The sequence below is a fragment of the Stegodyphus dumicola genome, chromosome X2 (genome assembly GCF_044657685.1).
Source record: "Stegodyphus dumicola isolate Sdum_Otavi_A_Nest chromosome X2, ASM4465768v1".
NCBI lineage: Eukaryota > Metazoa > Arthropoda > Arachnida > Araneae > Eresidae > Stegodyphus > Stegodyphus dumicola.
The window spans coordinates 74,227,089-74,247,907 of NC_140781.1; the positions used below are offsets into that span (position 1 = coordinate 74,227,089).

Sequence of the window (20,819 nt, forward strand, 5' to 3'; positions counted from 1 at the left end):
CAGTCAAAATGACTTCAGTGTGATGTAATTTTCAGTCAAAATGACTTCAGTGTGATGTAATTTTCAGTCAAAATGACTGGCACTTCTAGTGTTAAAATCCTATCTAATTTAAAATCTATTTTAATGAATAATTTGGAGCTCAAGATTTTTGAAAAATAATTTTTTTTGGTGATGCAAGATTTACTTAAAAATTGATTTCCATTAACTAAAAATTATTTTGGATAAGTTCTTGCAGTTTGTATAGCATTAATTTTTATGTATAGATGCAGATATAATGCTACCTGTCAAATCAGCTGAACTAGCAAAGATTCTTGAATCTGGTATTGATTATCCACTCACAATTAATGTCAATCAACTACATGCTAGTGAGTTTAAACTGGGTGATTTTGCTGTAACTATTCAAGGCACTCTACATGACTTAGTGTGTGAAGATCCACTGTACTTCTACTTCAGACGTAATTCATTATTTTGCATGTTAGTTTGGAATGAATACGATAATAATAGTGTTCTGCAGGTAAGCAATCTTAGCTGCATTTGAATCTATGTGATTTATTTTTTATATTTACATGTTTGCTTATTTTTATATTTTAAATACATGTTAGAAATAATGTAAATGTGAATCTCCTGCAGTTTTAATTGGTAATTATAGAGATTTTAGTTGGTAGTTTTATATGGTGAATTCATGTATGTGCACATATTTTATATTCAAATCAAATTTTTATATTCAAATGATTTTAGTATTAGGAAAGTTATCAGTGATTTAGAAATGAATAGCATATGAGTTGTGGTTGCATTGGTTATGTGCACCTTTAGATAAAAATACATATTGCATTTTTTGGAACGATCAGTGGAATAATTTGTATTTTATAATTGGGATATTCAACAAACAAGGTACCCTTTGGCAAAATTCAGACATTTTAACCAAGGTAGCGTGTTAAAGGAAAGAGTCATTTCTAAAATGGCAGTGCAGTTATGAGTTTCATAAAAAAAGCAATCGGTTAAAAAATTAAAAAAGAAAAAACTCAAATAAAAATGAAGCAGGTATAGATTAAAACTTGCATTTCTTTTTTTCCAGTACAATTCTGTTATTAGAACCCTGAAAAATCACCAAACTATTGTTGATGCCTATGATGCTGAAAATAATTATGATAACCGTAACACATGGAAGTAAGTGTAATAGTTAATAACTATTTAAAAATGTTATTCTAATTTAGATAAAAGGTTAAATTCATAATTTTTTTTAGTACAATCCATTAAAAAAATAATAAAACAGCTTAACATAGTTGAAATTAAATGCAGGCTTAAAGTTTTTGATCTCTTCCAATATTGCAGAGAAAAATTTATTCATTTTTTTTTTGGTAAACATCTGCACATAAACTAGAACAAATAAGAACTGAGGTGCTATCGAGAGTGCCCCAGTGATCTTCATAATGCCATTTAGCACTCTCACAGCCGCTCTATTGTTTGTGTTTTCCACCCACTTTCGGCATTTATGAAATCATATTTAACGCTGACAGCAAAGTTTTCAAAGCGGGCATCTCACAATTCATCCAACTTATGTACTTTCTAGCAATCAGCATAAATAATGCTCCCTTCTGTGATATTATCCTTTATAACATCCTATTAAGTTTTTGCCAATCGATTTGGAATGGTGACTAAAAACTTTCCTTTGATTCTAGGCACAATCCGCAAAAAAATCTATTGTGGCGAAAGAACATGTCCAACATTGTTCTTTCTTCGAGTGAAAAGTCTTTCATCTGCTTCTATAATCTTGGCCCACCAGCGGCCGAGCGGTAAAGTCGCTGAACACTGGTAGTTCGGTCCGAGGTTCGAATCCCGCGAACGGGCTGGCTGCATGGGCGTTTTCGTGGTTTTCCCCATGTGTAACGTGTGTACGAGCCAGTTTCCCTTAGAAAATCCTCCACGAAGGCATCCCTCCTCTTAGGCAGATAGCCCTCGAGGCTTTGCCATACTCATACACACGCACTTCTATAATCTTGTCATATCCACTGATTTTCAATATAGGCTGAGCAGTTAAAGCTATGGCATGCACGAAGTGCATGTAGCTGTTCCAATCTGCTATTTTATTATGGTTTCATCTCTAGATGGAATTCACAAAATTCAAGAGATCTCATTTCCTGACACCAGAAATAAAACCTCATAACTGGTTAGAAAGGAGATTTTTGGTCCTTTGAAACAATTTTTGTATTTTTAATCCTTTCTTCTTATTACAGGATTTTCCCCCTGCAGTACCATTTTGTTATAGAAAGTTATAGATGAAACACAATTTCGTCCCGTGGTTTTTCAAGTGATTTGAAAATTAAGCATACAGATATGACGTAACTTGGCAAGTTAAAATATATTTGCATTTACACAAGTTGAAGGAAGATAATGCAACTAAAAGAAAACAAGTTCCCACTCATAAAAACTTGTAATATTTTATTTCTTACAGTGGAATGTAATGATACTTTAATATTGCTAGCAATATATTTTTTAACACTGATTACAAAATAGTCAAGTACAATTTTTGTAAATTAAGTCTACTGGTTGGTCTTTTTTTGAGGCAAACAAATGAATATTGTTTTCATTGAATTTAGATATGCCATTTACTATGCCTTTTTCAATTGAGAGCATGGCTAGAGCACTGAATCTGTCCTCCCTCATAGTGCCATAACTTTAAAAGCTATAAAGATCTTAACTCTTTTTAGAGTTAGGAAGCATATTTCATCTTTAGCAGTGGTCATTGGAATAGTATCGATAATTAGCAGCAGTTTGCAGGTCTCGGAAAGTATTGTCTATGAGTTCTTTTCTTTAATAAATTGTAAAAGACTAATGTCATCAGTCGTATTTCGGAAATCTGATCTTTCGTGAATTACTCCTAGTTCAATTTTCTGACGATTCCTGTATAACACGGAATAAACATCAGTTTTGTTTGATCAAGAATTTGAGTTGGAAATTTTTTTCTTGTACTTCTGAAACTTTGTAGCTTTGAGGAGAGAAACAGCAGAGCAGTGAGAGATAAAACAAAATCTTTTATTTGATATATCTTCAGCTGCTACAGTTCTATTTATATGAATGTTTTCTCTGCTACTCTGTCACTGTGTGTGTTTTCTTCCATTCTTTCTGTAATGACTGCTGGAAAATATATGCTTGCTTTCTAATGAGTGATTGATCAGCTGAGTGTTTTTTGAAGCTGGCTGTATAATGACATAGACATATGGTATAATATTGTGAAACATTGTGAACCAGAACACAAATTCTGCATCTTCTAACATATGATGGATAGCCCCTGCTTGATTTATTGTTACAGCTTGTTTAGATGATGACTATTTTTTTCGTGCATTCATACACTGGATTGATGGTTCGACTCATAAAATTCCATCTAGTAGCTGAACCATGCATCCTTTTCTAAAAGTTTCATCTAGAATAGCAATTCTCTGTATAGAGTTATTGTAAAAGTTAGCAATATTACTCAGATTGAAAAAAAATACTCAAATTTCTTGATTCTGACTGGTTGCTTGCTCAATAATCAAATTGAGTCAGTGTGCCTAGCAATGCACAAATTATTCATTCTTGTGGGTCCGTTGAAGAAAACCTTGAACACCAACATCAAGCTTAAACACCAGCATCATGCTTGGACCATTGTAGCTGTAAGAGCAATTTTGAGGTTTGTCTACAATTTTTTCCAATTTTTGCTTGGATACATTCAGCTGCAGATTTTGCATCATGCTCAGGTAGATTCACAAATTCCCAGAATCTCTCAAATGGGTTGTCTGTTACTTAAAACATATTGAAAACCATAACTGTTTGAGAAGAGGATTACACATTAGTGATTCTTGATTCTGACTGATTGCTTGCTCAATAATCAATTGAGCCAGTGTGCCTAGCAATGCACAAATTAGTCATTCTTGTGGGTCTGTTGAAGAAAAGCTTAAACACCAGCATCATGCTTGGACCATCATAGCTGTAAGAGTAATTTTCAGGTTTGTCTATAACTTTTTTCCAATTTTTGCTTGAGTACATTCAGCTGCAGATTTTGCATCATGCTGAGGTAGATTCACAAATTCCCAGAATCTCTCAAATGGTTGTCTGTTGCTTAAAACATAGTGAAAAACGATAACTGTTTGGGAAGTGTATGACACATCAATAGTTTATTCTGTTGTTGCTTTTGAGATCTTTTTTTTATGTAGTTCTGATAAATAATGAACATTTCAAATTTCTTTTGATGTTCCATTAAAAATAGTGTCAGCAGTGAGATTGTCTTTAACCTTCCAGCACACGCGTATGCGCAAAATTTACAACAAATTCAGTTTTTAATGCACATTTTTTGCGTATAGAAGCTGAGATGTCTGAAGGTCATTTCTATTCCTCTTTTCTACCTTTCCCCACATCATGGAATGTGCCAACAGGAAGTCATTTGATTTTTTTTTTTTTTTTAAACTGGGCTTTTGTGCTACGTGGCAGCTTTTTCATAAAAGTTATGACACGCACATGGTCATGTTTTAAAATTCGGAAAATTTTTTTTTTCAAATACTTTGTAATTTTGTGTTATTAATTCCTGTGTACTATTTTAATTTGAATACATTTGGCTCTGTAAACTTAATATCGGTTTCCATGGCAAAAACATATGTGCAACGAGCTGATTTTGCTCAGATTCTTCAAGAATTATCTGATGATGAAAAGGAAGACAAGGAAACCTTTGAATGGGAGAACAATAGTGATTTCCATTCCTTATTTTCTTTTATTTCTGCTTTTTATAAATAAATAAAAACATTAAAGTTAGTGTCAAGTGGTTTTGTAACCAGTAAGAAGTAAATTTCCTTGCAGAAGTAATGCTAAACTTACTTTTTTCCCTAGCAAGGTGTTTTCCTTTTTTATTGTCTATAGTTGTCTTTGTTGAATATTAAAATTAACTTCGATTTTAAAATATAATTATTAAATAATAAATTAAAAATTTTCTATAATGAAATACATTGCATTTCCATATCACTAACATAAGAACTTAAAAATAATTTACTTATATTTGCATGTGATATCATTTGTATTTTGCAATAATAAGATTAATATTTTATTTCTTAACAAATTTATTATCAATATTTGCTCGTTTCTGTCATTTTTTGTGCCCAAAACTGTAAAATAATGGATGTCGTAAAAAATATGATGCGCGTGCTCATGTAAATTTGCAAAGCGTGCATGCTGGAAGGTTAAGAGCCGAATCAAGTTCTTCTGAGAAGCAGAACCTCTAAAAGATGAAGGCTGAAAACCCCCCGAATTTAATAAATGCTTACGTTCATCATGTCCTTGAAATGCAAGCTCATATGTGTAATATGAATACAAGCAGTTTCCCTCGGAAGGTCCTCCACAATGGCATGAACTCTTAGGCAGATATTTGTTGTGCTTTTGCCATATTCAAAGAACCTAACTAACTTAACCTTTCTGGTTCTAAAATACCATTGACATTAAGTTTTGTTTGAGAAAGTTCACTTAAATGGTTTTGTTCTCTGTTCTGTTCAAGCATTTAGTGTGATTGTTCTGTACTCTGTATGTTGCAAAGCTTCATTCAGTATTCATCGTCATTCACTGTTTTGTTCAAAAATGATTTTTTCTTGGCATTATTACGAATTTTGTATATGTGTAAATTTTAGTAAAATTATATGTAAATTGTACTGCTTTTGTATAAGAGTGAGAAGCTCTGCTTAAAACAGAGTTTACTGGGTCAAATCCATTCAACATTAAGGTAAATGTTGAGATGGTTCCAAGCCGCTGATGTTTTTGCCAACTAATTTTTGCTGCCACGTTAAGCCAAGAATTGCCACATTTGGCAACATTTTGGTCTCATCCCTGTATAGCTGTAACTGATCCAATCCAATAACTGCATCTGACCTTGTGTAACTGTATATGCCTCCAAACAATTTTACGAAATCAAGGGTATTGTAAATTTTTTGGTGGCTGGGGGGAAACTGTATAAGCCCAAAAAGAGCATTGCTCAGTTGAGTTCTTAGAGTGTTGAGAGCACTGTGCGAGTTTACACATTGAGCCTTTTTAGATTGTCTTGTATTTACATTCATAGTAGTTTGAAATGTTAACTACTGATTGTGCTCTTTCATCCCAAGAAGAGCTGTTCATCTAATATTAACCCGTAACAGGGTAGGTGAAAAAGTTGAACATAACAGGGGACGTGCAGTCTCAGAGACCGCACATTATAATATTTTTTTAAAAATCGTCTAATTAAAATATCATCATGATAGTTCACTTAGATGTTCTTTGAACATTTTACTCTGAAAAGAAAATATGTTTTTACACTTTAAAGTGAAATTAAATTTTCCCAGAAAATTTCCCCATAGCCTTAAATTTTTCGATAAAAATCATATGCTGCACTAAATTCTATAAAACTAAAAATAAGAATGCATTTATTTTGAATTAACTATTTTATCTATATTATTTAATATTTAAAGCAAATTTTAACCAGAGAAAATTGTATGTAGCACAATACAGAAAAATTTTGACGGTACCTGAAATATCAGTATCTCACCGATTTTCTGATAGTAAACAATTTAGTTTTCGTCTTCTTTAGCACATTCATTGCATAACTTTTGCATGCATTCTAAACAAACAGGGTCTTGGCAAGATAAACATAAATATGCTGTCTTTCTTTTCTTGCTTGGGGGGCACAGACGACATGGTTTCCTTGATTTAATTTTGCTTCTTTTGTGCACTGCTCCACATCCTTAGACTCAGCTTCTTTTCCTAAAATTCGCTTTATTGTCAGGCGCAATTCTCGATTTATTCTTGGATTTTTCACTCTCGTGTGTAGTAGCGGTAGGACTAATTCTCTCGCTAATTCTTTCAAAAACACCATTCTGGGCATAACAGGGTTTTGGTTATAACCTTGATGCAAAATGTATGCATTTACCGTACTCATATCTACTAACCGGTAGAAAAGAGCCATAGGCCAATGCGTTGTTCTCCTACTACGGGAATGGACAGAACATTTTTCATCTAAAGCATCATCAACACCACCTTTGGTTCTGTTATAAAAACCAATTATTTAAGGTTTCTGTGTTTCCGAGTCTGTTTCTATCGAATGCTGCGATGATGACATCAAAACCACTGCTCGCCTTTTCTTTGGAACAAATGAAATCAAGGTTATGTCCTTAGTAAATCCATACAATGTTGAATTCTCTTTTCTTGACTTACATGGAAGAAAATTTTTCGGAATTTCTTTTTTATTTTTTTTTAACAGTTCCAACGTATGTCAGTCCATTTTTCAACAATTCTGTGGTAAGTTCTATGGAAGAAAACCAATTGTCTGCTGTTACATTCCTGTTCGTATTAAAAATTGGTTTGCTCAAACACAGAACAGCTTGACTTGATTTGCTGAATTTTTTTCAATTCTCTTCTATGCTAATTCCATCAGAGTCTTTTCCACAATAAAGATATGCATTGTAAGCATAATTATTCCGGGCATCAGTCAAACACATAACTTTTAATCCATATTTCACAGGCTTTTGGGACATGTACATTTTAAAGTGACACTTTCCTCTGAATCCAACAAGCATTTCATCAATGCTGACGCCAGTGCCAAATGTGTAAGCTTTCTGGGAGTTACAAATGAATAAATTCGTCACTTCAGAAATAAGTGCTGCCGGATCAGATTTCTTTCGTTCTTCCCTATCATCTGGGTTATCAAATCGCAAATTTGAAAGTAAAAATTTAAAACGTTTCATTGACATAACTGCACGAAAAATATCGTGGCCAGTTCCATCCGTGGTAAATAAACATTCAATATCTTCATGATTGAATTTGAAGACTGATGTGTAAATAAGTAAACCCAAAAGAGCTCTCAGTTCATCAACACAGGTGTAGTCAATTTCACCTTTAATCGGACCACATATATTTTTTATTTTTCTTTCAATTTTTAGATTTGTCCATTTCACAATTATGCTTAAAAGTTCTGTAGTAAAAAGTAGTTGCCATACATTTTTTTGATCTGAATTATCAATTTTTCCGCAAGGTCTTAATCCAGGAAGTCTTACGATATTGTGAGCTGGCCTTCTAAATTTTCGATTTGGTTCAACGGATGACCATTTGAACCGATTTTTTCCATGGTAATATTTTACGGAATTAGTTGTTTCTAGATCAGAGAAATCATTGCTGTCTGCAGAAAATTCAGTCTGTTGAGTGGGCACCTTTCGCAGAAATTTTCTTCACAGTCATCTTCTTCACTAAAATCACTTCCAACTTCATCTAGAATTTTTTTTAGTTCTTCTGCATAACGCGGATCAGAAGGATAAATGAATCTCCGCGGACGTAACTTCAGAGCCATGTGTTCACTACGCCGAAAATTGCAACACTGAGAGGGAGGTGAGGTCTCACAGACCGCTCTAGAAGAATTTCAACAGGTACACTTGCCAAAGCATTCCGATAAGAAGGGGTCAGAAAGAAGGTCAGGAAACGTGAAGCTAGGGGAAGAATCCATTCAATTGGACAAAGCATGAAATAGGGGTGATGGGAGAAACATGTGGCGCGGTCCATCAGACCACACGTCCCCTGTTACGAGTTAAATTTACAATAGCCAGTTCTCAGCGATTTCATGCAGCATCATTTGAGAAGCTTCAAGAAATTCCGTATAAAACTCAAAGATTGTAGAATGAACCTATGCATAAATAGATTGGTCGATTTTCTGAACAGTATCATTAGTGTTTATGGCGATAACATTCTTCGACAAGCACTTTTGCCCTCTCAAATCGGAATTCATACACCATTCTATAATACCTATTTCACTCATGAAAGTTTTACTTTAAGCTGCATCTATTTGGATTTCACTTGCACAGTGAGCTCTTTGATTTGTAAGAAAGAACTAAGTTTCTGAGTAAATAACAATAAACTAAATAACAGAAGATAAATAGAATTTGTGATTAATATACACTGCTGGCCACCATAAATGCAACACCATGAAGGAAGCATGCAAATAACATGAAATTTACAACATGCATTAGTGGAGGTGAGATATGCAAATGATTAGAATTTCAGCACAGATGCACATCACCCACGCTACGTCAAAGCGCTATTTAAGGCTTGGAGTTTTCGACGATTTCAAGTTCGGCAATTGTGTTTTAAAACATTTTACTGTAGTTAAAGCTAACAGAAGAACTGTGCATTGATCTGTTTCAATGTGGTAATAGATATCAGAGAAGATAGCAAGATCCTGTGTCCTTACTTAAAATTCATTTTAAATTGAGTAGACTTTGTTTATATTCCGAGTTCAATTTCTTGAATGTGTTCCTGTACATGAAGTGTTCATGATATTTCCATTATGCGAGGTAAATGTGATGCAATTTCTGCTAAAACATTCTCTTCAAGAGCATTGATTTTAAATGCTTTCCTGAAATTAATTACCTGATTTAGTAACATTAATCTAATAGGTACTAATGTATTAGCTTAACCACCTTAGAAGTTGTTGCTAGATTTTTCGGAATCGGCTGAACTTTGGGAACAACAATGTGCATGACAATTCTTCAGTTTTAACCAGCAACATTGCTATTCCACATGCATTCATTTTGTTGTATTCTGAGTGGAAAAAGTTTTTATAGACAAATTGTAGTATTTTTTGTCTTATGTGCTTGTTGGATTTGCCTGTAATGGAAGAAATTGTGATAAAACTTCTGGGGAAATACTTTGCCAGAAACTGCTAACAGGAATAATTGCTTGAAATCTAATCTTAGTAATAAGTAAATAAAAATAATTGTAATGAAAATAATAAAATAAGTGCCACTGAAATTCCACCAGAAAGGAAAAAAAAAATTTTTTTTAAAGTAGGTTTGTTAATTGGTTTTGAGGAATACCTACTTAAAATGTACAACATGTATGTCTATGTCCTTGGCACAATTTGAAAATTTTTTACAGGTTAAAAAGGTAAAAGTTACTTATTGGGTGCAAGCTTGTGGTTTTCATCACTTTTTTAAGAAAAAAGATGCTCGAACTATTGATATTTATTGTAAGTTGGCAAACATTATCAGCATATGAAAAGGAAGTATACTTTAGGAATTTGCAATGCGCATTTGAATTATTGAGTAAGGATTGCATGATACATTATAAAACAAAGTGCTTACATTCGTCTCAATCATTCTGTCATTTTTTTTCACTTTTTTACCTTTAAAAAATCAAAGAAATGCAGACTCGGCATTGTAAAAAGCTTGGCAACACAGGAGTAACAAGTGTTACTCCTCGTTCCTTTAGAGATTTTGCAGCAGAATTCTGTATTCCTCCAGAAATTACCAGAATTTCTTCCATTGCAGGCTAAGTTCACAAGAGTATATTTTAAAATTAAGGCAAAAAATATTGCAATTTGTTTATGAAAACTGCTGGAATTTGGAATATAGCAAAATGAACATAGTCATGTGAAAAATGCTAAAGTTGGGAGCATGGTTGCCTGAAGAATGGTTAGCACATGTTGCCAGAGTTCGTCACATTCTGAAAATTTGGTGAGTTCTATTAAGGTGGCTGCAGGGAAGTACTATATTTAATTTCTTTTTTATGAAAGGTTAATATTCGTGATTTTTTTTAAAAATTTCTTATTGCTTCCGAGATCGTCGTATTTTAGTTTTATTATTTTTTCTTTAAACAGTGTGTGATATTCTTGCATATATTATTTTAATTCACTTAAAGGGGACAGAGTGAGAGCATTTTAATTTTGTAAATTGATAAAAAAAGTCATTTAATGAAATTTAAATACTAATAAATCTTGGTGAAATATTATCTTGCTAAATGTGTAATATTAGTTAAAAAAAGTGTCAACAGTCTCATTATATGATAAGAAATTCTGTTGTATTTTTGACCACCCTTATAGGGTGCTGTTAAGATTTAGCAATGTAAAATAAAGGTCATCAATAAAATTTGTTAAGCATTCTTTCATTAGTAGACTTTTATAAACATTTATTTATTAAAAATGATTCAAGGAAGAAGTAGAAATTAGTTTAAAATATTTTCAGACTCGATAAATTTGCGAAAGTTGTAAATGATATTCTGGTGTAAAAATGATATGCATATCTTTACTTTTCCATAGGTTTATTAATTTAATTGGCATGCATCAAAAAAGTTTTTTTTTTTCTGCCTTTAAACAGGAAAAATTCGCCTGTGCTACCTGTGATGTGCCACGTGAAGTTTTAGAAAACTTATTGGATAAAAAGGCTTTTCGCATTGTTTTAAATCCTGCAAATGTTCAACTGGCATCATCAACGCTAATACTTGAAGTATATATAACTGATAATGTGATCCTGTCATTAAAATCTCCTTCAGAAATTTTATCTAGCCGCTCAGTCAAAAATGTAAATGGTGCTGTGAAACATTTTAAGAATATAGACTATGTTCGTAAGTAATTTTTTTATATGTTTTGAAATGAGTAATTAAGACTTATTTTTTAAATTTGCTTTTTATAGTGTATGAATGATTTTGCCCTTTTTTTTATTATAACAGTCAGCACAATCCAACAAAGGATGCCTTCATGGAAGATCCCTTTTTAGGGAAATTATCTCGTATCCACCTAAAATAAGGAGAAAACACAAAAATTCCCATGCAGCCAGTCCATTCACCAGAATTTGAAGCCAGGTCAAACTGTTCAGTGACTTTATCACTCAGCTCCTGGTGGGCAAAATTTTGCTTTTAAAGTGTATAGAAAGATTTTGCTTTGTGATCACTGTTGTATTAGGAATTAATATGTGCTGTGAACTTAGTGAATTGAAAAAAAGCTGATTTATGAATGATTTGCCATTAAAATTTTTTTGACACTTTCCTATTATCGAGAACCCTGGTTTCAGCATTGGGTAGACATGAATTTTTTTGTATATTTTTGAGTATACATTTTGACAGTAGCCAACTCATCGATACATATTCTGCACACATGTTTAAATACATGTGGATTTATATGCTGTATACCATCAACTGAATGGTATCTACTAATTGTAGAAATGTAAATGTTGGCCACATATATTTTTAACTTTGTTAAAATTTCTTGTTTCTTATGAAATGTTTCCTTTTTATTGTTATTGGGACTAGAACAGTATTTATACACCTTACAAAGAGACAAATGGTTTTCCCTAACCACTTGACTGGCAAAGCCATATATACATAACCTAGACCAGGGGTTCTCAACCGGTGGTACGCAAGAGAAAAATAGGTGGTATGCAAAGAAGCAAAGTACTTTTAACTATTAAATTGAAAAATTAAAACCCCAATATCCTGATTGAGTTTTTCTCTAACACTTGTAAATTTATGTAATTTTTGTTCTAGAGTGGTGGTAGTATTACTTTATAGTGGTGATACTAAAGGTTTTCAATTTTTTTCCAGATGGTACGCATTAGTCCAAAAAGTTGAGAACCGCTGACCTAGACTATTTTTTGGTGGCATCTTCTTATTGTTGTGTGTATGCATCTTAAAATACATCCTAAAATTTAAGTCAATATTTTAAAAGTGCATAAATCTAGGTATGAAATGCTGGAGGCATTTTAACATTAAAATCAAGAAAATGCCTCTTTCTCATAGCAGTTTCGGACATAAGTGCCAAATGTATGGGTATACATGGGACCTGTGTGATTATACACAGTGCTGTTTGAAATGTGCAAAAAATCATTAGATTGATCAATGTACTACGAATAAAGAAAAACATCTCCTAGTTTGCAGCTTGTGTGGTGATAATCATGTTGTCTCTTATAGAGGTTGTAGTAAAAACCCAGTTAATATTCACAAAAAATAGAGCAAGAAAAAGCACGTGAAGAAATTTAAGAAAAATGCAAACAACCCCCAATTTAAACTTAATGAAGAAGAGTTCCCGAATCTTCCAAGTGCCAAACAACAGGAGATATCGAAACCCGCCTCTGCCTTGTAAACACCAGATGCAGCCAACCAGAATGAACCATAATTTTTTGAATTGATTAAGCAACAATTTAATCAAGTTAAAACTTTCTTCAACCAATTCAAGGTTACAAAAACTATTTAAAAATATTAGAAGTCTGTATGACTGCTTTTGATTACATTTTAAACTTGAATTAGGAATTTTAGGCCCTCAATACAAATTTCAAATTTGATTCCAGCTACAGCGAGCTTTTTAAAAATTTCCTTTAATGCAAACGGCGTTTACCATCAACTGTAGGAACTCATCAACTACTTAAACATCTATAAAACTGACAATGATGATTAATGAGACTCTCTTAAAACCAAGCAATAGGATGAATATTCAAGTCTACAAGTGTTCTGTGTGATGACCATTAACACAATTGAGGAGGTGGCATGTTAGAATAATGCTATATATAAAATCTAATACAGTGCAAAATCCGTAATCCGGACATCCATTATCTGGAATGATCTATAATTCGGACCTCAAAATTACAAACTTTTTCTTTGGTATGCTTTATGCATGCGCATAATGCGTTTAATGTATAACGCATGGTTCAAGCTAGGTTAAAATTATCTTTACTGATTCCAAGGCATTTCAGTTAATGTTGCGGATTGCACTGTTCCTTAATCTTCTAATTGGGTCTGTCTTATTATTTTTTGCAGACTTTTAGAGCAATTTTATGAAAATTAAGCTTGAACTTTCGATTATGTCAAAAAGAGTTTCCAGTTCTGCCAAAGTTCAGAGCTGCCAAAGGATCTACAAAAGTGAAAGCATGTTTCGATGTCCATCAAACAAAAAGTGGAATTGCTGCAAAAAATGGATAAAGGCATATCAGTCTCAAAATTATGCGAGGAGTATGGCATTGGATGACACAAGAAAAAAGAAAAAGGAACTTTTTGAATTTTTTGTGGAAGCATCTTAAACAACTTGCATAAATGTTTAATCAAGTAAACAAATAAATGTTAAGCTTTTTTTCTTTGTAAATTTTGATACCCCTTTAGATCATAATTTTTCTTTATTTCATAAATTACGGTTTAATATTTTTAAATGCATAATTTCTGCATGCCATCATGCTAGATTTAAATTGATGATCTATAATCCGGAAAAACCCTAATCCGGAATCGCCGAAATCCCGACAAGTCCGGATTACGGACTTTGTACCGTATACATCCTAAGTTGCACTTTCAAGACATGGAAAACTCAAGTTGAATTTCGTCAGTTGGCCCTGTAGAAACAGGAGATATAGAACTTTTCCTTCTTTTTGTGCTGTGTACATGAAGCCCAATGTATGTAAGTGTTGTAGTAGTATAACAGATGAAGTATAAGCATAATTATCTATCGATTACACTTGATTAAAGCTATATCATTATATTTTATATTTGGATAAGTTGTGCATAATTCGGAAACTACATAAACTTCCCAAGACAGGAGTAATAAGGCATGCACTAACTTTAAAAATTGAGAATATGTTCAAAATTTTGTCTTGGTAATAGCTGTTTCAAATCTATATTTATGGTTAAATGTAGCTTTTTATAGAAAAGAATCCCTTCTGAGTAAGTGAAATTGGTTTTTTACAGTACTTTCATTTAGGACCGTTATATGTAATTATGAAAATAACAACATAAAACTCAGGAGAAGGTAAATATTTTAAATATGTATTCATGGTTTTGTGGTTTAAAAAATAGATAGTATCGGAGTACTGTCTCAACTGCTGGCCATGAAAATTGCAATAACATGAAGGAAGCAACTGGAAAACCTGAATTAATGATGTATACACCATAGTAGGTCTTGCAGATCATTAGCAATGCTATTAAGTGTACACTTAATAGCCTTGGGTGTTTCATATGAATGTTAGCTCATTAATTGCTTGTGTAGACAATCTTCAGTATGACTCTTGTAAGATGAAGTCAGTTTGCATCTAATTCTAGATGGGGAAAACCATAGCATTGTGTATATTTGGATTCCTGTCAAACTGCTGCCTGCTTTGGTAGGAATCTGACCACTGTCATGTAGTGTGCGCATAATTAATGCATTCAGAAGTAGGATTAATGAAGTTGACACACCTGTGCCCAAAGGACAGACATTTTGTTTACATAGCCAGTATGGATTCTACATCTGCATCAAGCATCCTAGTTGAGGAGTTAAGAGTATTTGTCGCAACAATAAATACCTGTATGTACAGTGTGGTGTCATTTCGGTATTATTTGTAGTAATCATACTATATAAAGAACTGTTTGTGAGAAGACATTGTTTCAATTCACCTGTAACAGTATAACTTAGGCATCTGTGGTTATGATAGTGTGTTTGGCAATGCACATAGATTAGTGTAACATTGACTTTTCTGATAAATTCCAATTCTGTATATAATACTATGACAGAGTTGCCAACTCTCCCGATTTAGGCGAGAGACTCCCGATTTTCGACCGCTGTCCCGCCAACTCAATTTACAATATATTTCTCCCGACTTTTTCTTATTCTGAGAATTTCTCACGATTTTTATGGAACTTGGCTTAATACTTCGTTATATGAACACACGTACACACACACACACACACAAAAAAAAAAAAAAAAAAAAAAGGATTTTGAATGTCGGAAAGCAATTAAACTTTCTCTAGATTATATCTAAAACAAAACCTTGCAAATCAGATGAGGATTTCTGCTTTGCAAGGGACAGCATACGTATCAAGAAACGTCGTTCTCCAAGCTCCACTGCGTGCCATCTGCCATATATTAATCAATGAGCACAAAGCAAGCTCAAGGCTGTTATTTGGAGGTTCTTTAGTTATTTCGTTATCTTGTCCTGAGTCGTGTGAGTACGCCTTTGGGAAATAGTTTTAGAAATTATCATCTTTTGTTATGTCTGCAAGAAAGGTGAAATACTCCTGTACATTTCAAAAATTGTACACAGTTGACTTTCCTTCCATTATTTCCTCAAGGAAATGTAATAAATTTGTGATGTGTACTGTCTGTCGTGATTTTTCGATTTCGCATGGTTGAAGGGGGATGTTCTCAATCATGTGCGTACACAAAAATACAAGGACAACATGAGTTGTTTTGAAAAAAAAAAAAAAAAAAAAAAAAAAAAAAACGAAAAATTTTTCTTCAGAAGAAAAGGACCAAAAAGTTATTAATGCAGAATGTCTGTTCTTTGCCAGTTTACTGGAGCACAACCTGCCACTGAATGCATCAGATAACGCTTCAGCTTTATTTAGAAAAATGTTTCCCCGATAGTGAAATTGCTAAAAAATACTCAAGTGCAAGGACCAAAACAGGTGCAATTATTAAAGAAATATCTTCAGTTATTGATTGCATTAAAACAGCTCCGTTCTGCCTCTCTACGGATGGAAGCAATAATACCAGTTCAAAACTGTTTCCAATTGTTGTTTCTTTTTTAAATTCAGAGTCTTCAGAAATTAAGTGCAATTTACTTTCTGTCCCCACTTTAGAAAGACATTTGACAGGCTTTAATATAACACAGCTAATTATTAAAACTTTAAAAGAAAATGTGGTCCCTCTGGGTAATTGCTTAGCACTTTTTGTCGATAATGCACCAGTAATGGTAGGCTTGAAGACTGGTGTTGCAGGCATCTTAACAAAGGAAAATTCAGATTTGCAGATTATGAGTGCACCTGTCACCTCTTAAATTTAGCAGCTGGGACAGCTTCTTTACCAATAAATGTTGATGAACACATTGTTGATATTTATCATTATCTTGAAAGGAGTTCTAAAAGGAAGGAAAAATTGAAACAGTTCCAACAACTGCATAATACTGAAATAAGAAAAATTTTGAAACAAATGCGTACACGCTGGCTGTCTTTAAAGAAATGCTTATCTAGAATCATCGATCAATGGAACCCACTTCTTGCATTTTTTAAAGAAGTAAATGCTTTGAGAGTTAAGATAAAAGGCTCTATTGAAAGTTATAAAATATCTAAAGTAAATGGAGATCCAGTTACTACTTCCATCGTTAAAAATAGGTTTGAGAATAATAAAGTAATTTCTGCACCATTCAGCTTGCAGTTCTCAAAATAATACTGCAAAATATAAGCATAAAGCTGATACAAATTTCTCTCAAAATAAAAAAAATTGCTCAACACACGAAAGGTTTGCCGATTACTGCGAGTTTAGCTAAGCGTGAATCTGCCACTGTTCATAACATTCTGAATATGAAAGCAAAATCTGCCACTGTTCATAACATTTGTACAAAAACTAATTAAAATGTTTTTTTTTTTTTTTTTTTTTTTTTTGTTGTTGTTTTCTTAAACGATGCAGGTAATAAAAATGTTTTTTTATGTGTAAGGTATTTTTGTGTTGCTTGCAATTAAGAATTAGTAACTACTTAAAGTTAATTCATTATTAAAAACTATTTTTATCATTTAAAAAGTCTTTTTAACATTGTGAAAAATCTCCTGATTTCTTAAACAAATCCCCTGATTTTTGAGTGTCATAGGTTGGTAAGTATCTTATGACATCTGTGTCAACGTATAGTGACATGATCAATTACATTGGCTAAATGCTGATTATATTGGCAGCTTTATTACTATTCTACTTCATAGAAGACATATGCTTTTGCGAAGAACTTTTTGAGAGAAATGGAACTACACCAGAAAAACCATAAAAATGTTATACATTTCTTTTTGTCAGGATTCAAAGCAAAATCAAACTTCAAGTATTTAGTGATCTGATCAGCTTGAGTCTGGTTGGTTTATAAGTTAATGTAAAGATAATTGTTGTTTAGTGCTTAGGATTCCTCATCTTGGTATATAACATATGCATTGGATGAAGGGATCCTCTGATATTGTAATACTGTGGATTGTATTATTCTTCCTTGCAGAATAAAAATATTGCTGATTAGAAACATTGTTGTGATGTCCTTGGATCTTCACAAAATGTCTCTTCATCTTGGAATGGTTTTCTGAAGTAGCAAGTGGCGAAAAAATTTCAGTATATGGGTTTTCATAACATATAATATAAAAGTGCAGCCATTTTCCGTTAAAAAATGAAGAGAGTTTAGAGTTCTTCTCTAATGTGCTTTGCTTTAAACAAATAATCCAATCATATATCTATACCTATTATCAAGTAATTGTTTTGCTTCTAATCTTCCTACAACTCTGAAGGAATCTCCTGAATAATTTTCTCGAGTCATAATTTTGTTTTAAGAACCTTTATTATATTATAAATTCAACCTGAAGGAAACAAAGTACTGTCACAAGTAGTTTCATAGTGGTCCTTACAAGTGCTTATAAGTCTTTATATTTGAAAATAAAATCTAAAAGCCCTGATAGGTGCTTACTTTTTGGTTTTTAGGGCTTATTTTTTGCTTTTAGTGCTTTTTTTTAATGAACACACATTCCCCCCCCCCCCCCCCCGTACCTAAGCCGAAACTAAATAAACAACTTTTCTTAACATAACCTTTGTGCGTGTGAGTACAGACAGGTGCAGGTTCTATTGATCAAAGAATTGCGAAAGCGGTAGAAAATTCCCGAACATTCCGTATTCTTTTGCTCTCACCCAATATTACACACGTTTGAATTTCAAGATTTTTAACAATTTACATTCTCGTTCCGCGTGGTAAGTTCATATTCGCGTTTATTATGATCAGCATGCTTATATTAGGAGCATATGTATGAATATTTATAATAATATATTTGCAGTAACTTCTGAAGTATAGATAAACTTCAAAAACGGGTAAGTGTGTTTTAACACAGATTAAGTTTTCTAAGGAATAATATTCGGAATGTCATAAATAAAGGGAAAGTAATTAAATAGTCAAAATAATATCTTTTCTTTTTTTTTTGGCCAATGCATTATACAATATGGAATTTGGAGGTTCTCTCCTTCTCCGCAAAACCTCGAATATTGAAACCGTTGCAGTTCGCAGCAAAGCAAGCAACGGACTTTTTTTTTGGTCACTTTCCAACCTGGATTGAATAAGACTAAAAGTTCTGCGGTCTACCAAACCAAGCGAAGAACGATTCTATTCCGGAAATTTAACGCAGTCTGTTCAAAATTAGAATAGAAAACATCTCAGATTGGTAAATATCTATTAATTAATATGAGTATCACGACGTGTAATGCTCAATGAGAAATATGCCACATGGGTGCATGACGGTGAAAACCGTACGAAGCAAAGGGGCGTTTTCCTTTAAACGCCCTTCCTTATCTATACTCCAAATACTAGCAGCTGTTGATTCCAATTGTGTAATGTCACGTGCAGGAGAATTAAGGCGCACGTATTGCACAATAACGTTCGCGATATTTTGCAGAGATAAGAGTTTTACTGTGCTTGCTAAGCAAATTATTTTTCAGTTCCATTGGGCTATTATTTTATATGATGCACATATCGAAATATCAAAAGCATCATTTAGCTGAAAAATATAAAGAACAGCCATCCCATTCCTCTTTTACCAGTTACGCTTGATTATCCGAAATTTTCAGATATTCAGCAATTTCGGAGTATGCCAGTTAGTTAAGCTTTTACTGTTAAAGGATGACTCCATGAAGCAATTTCTCGTCTTCTGATTTCAGAAAAGTTACTTTTTTTAACTTATTTTTACCTAAATTACTTTGCTTGCTATATATGTTAAGGGAAAACTGTTATACAATGAAAATTTAGAAAATGTTCAGAATTTTTATTAAAGTTAAATTATTTAAATATTAATATCAGTGGAAAAATAAATTTTATCTCTTTTGAGGTCCCAAGCGAATATAGGAAAGATGGCTTATTATTATTATTTATTTTCTCTATTTTGAACTGAAATTTCATCATTAAATCTTGTAATATAATTTAGTTCTGCATAGTTTTTTTCCTCTCATTGTAATCTAATTCTGTAAATTGAACTGTTATTTAAAATTAAAAAAAAGTGTAATTGTTTTCCATGGTTGAGTGATGCTCATTCTCTCTTAATAAATACTGAATTTCTCGTATTTTAAATTACAAGTCTATTTTTTCTTTTAAGGTTGTGCAGTTGTGTATAATGTAATAAGACAGGTGTTTATTTTCCCCTTAAAATGTGCCTGACAAGGGCCTATTTTTTTAAACTAAAATGTGGCTACAAATCCTGTTAATATATATCTGAAATGTATGAGGAGATAAATGATTACAAATCAGAGCAAAACATCACTTTATTAAGAAGTTGTGGCATGAAAAAGGTTACGAATCAGTAAGTAATATAGCCACCTCTGGCTGCTGTACAAGCCGAAACACAGCATCGTATCAAATAAAATAGGTCACTTATGACCCCCCTTGTGGAAGATCATGTCATAATCTTTGCAACTGGGCAATTAATTCACCAATATTCTAGGAGGGCTGCAGTTGCCTTCCAAGCAAGTCCCAAACAAACTCTATTCGCAAAAGGTCCGGTGACCTGGCAGGCCATGGAAGTATGTCATTCCTTGAAGAAATTGTTGGGAGAGCAGTATATAGATGAGCATTGTTGTGCTAATAAATGCCACCTGGGTGACTTCATTAGCATAGGCAGTACAACCAGCGTTAAAATGTCATCCATGTAACTATGAGCTGTCATAGTGCCTTGAAGGACAATTAGAGGTGATCATGTGCCCCAACAAATTGCTCCCTGCACTGTCACACCTTGTGTAATCACTGTATGCCTCTATAGCAAATGCTTGATTAAACCGCTGGCCTGGCCACCTCCACATGCTTGTGTATTAGTCATCAGCACTGAGACTTAATGAGGATTCATTGCTGAAGATCGCATGCATGCAGTTGGTCACGCTCCAGCTTGCCCGAGTTTGGCAAAATTCTATTTGGCATTGCCAACGGTATGGGGTCAGAGGTAGGCATCTTAATGGACGTCGACAGCATATACAGTCAAAAGTCGTTAATCCGGACTCGTCTGGACTTCGGCGATTCCGGATTATAGATCATCAGTTTAAATCTCGTAAGATGGCATGCAGAAATTCTAAA

The 20,819-nt window shown here is 33.2% G+C and overlaps 1 protein-coding gene across 3 annotated transcripts in view; it reads left to right on the forward strand.

Moving 5' to 3' along the window:
* LOC118199219 (E3 ubiquitin-protein ligase SHPRH) overlaps window positions 1-20,819 on the forward strand; it is a 248,889-nt gene that overhangs the window by 22,138 nt on the left and 205,932 nt on the right. For 2 of the 3 annotated variants that reach the window (XM_085809803.1, XM_085809804.1), the window contains exons 3-4: window positions 264-514; window positions 11,124-11,370. In XM_085809803.1, coding sequence (XP_085665929.1) covers window positions 264-514; window positions 11,124-11,370 — 498 coding nt within the window. Of the gene's footprint in view, window positions 1-263; window positions 515-1,075; window positions 1,168-11,123; window positions 11,371-20,819 lie in introns of all 3 variants that reach the window. The other variant, XM_085809805.1, reaches the window with a different exon arrangement.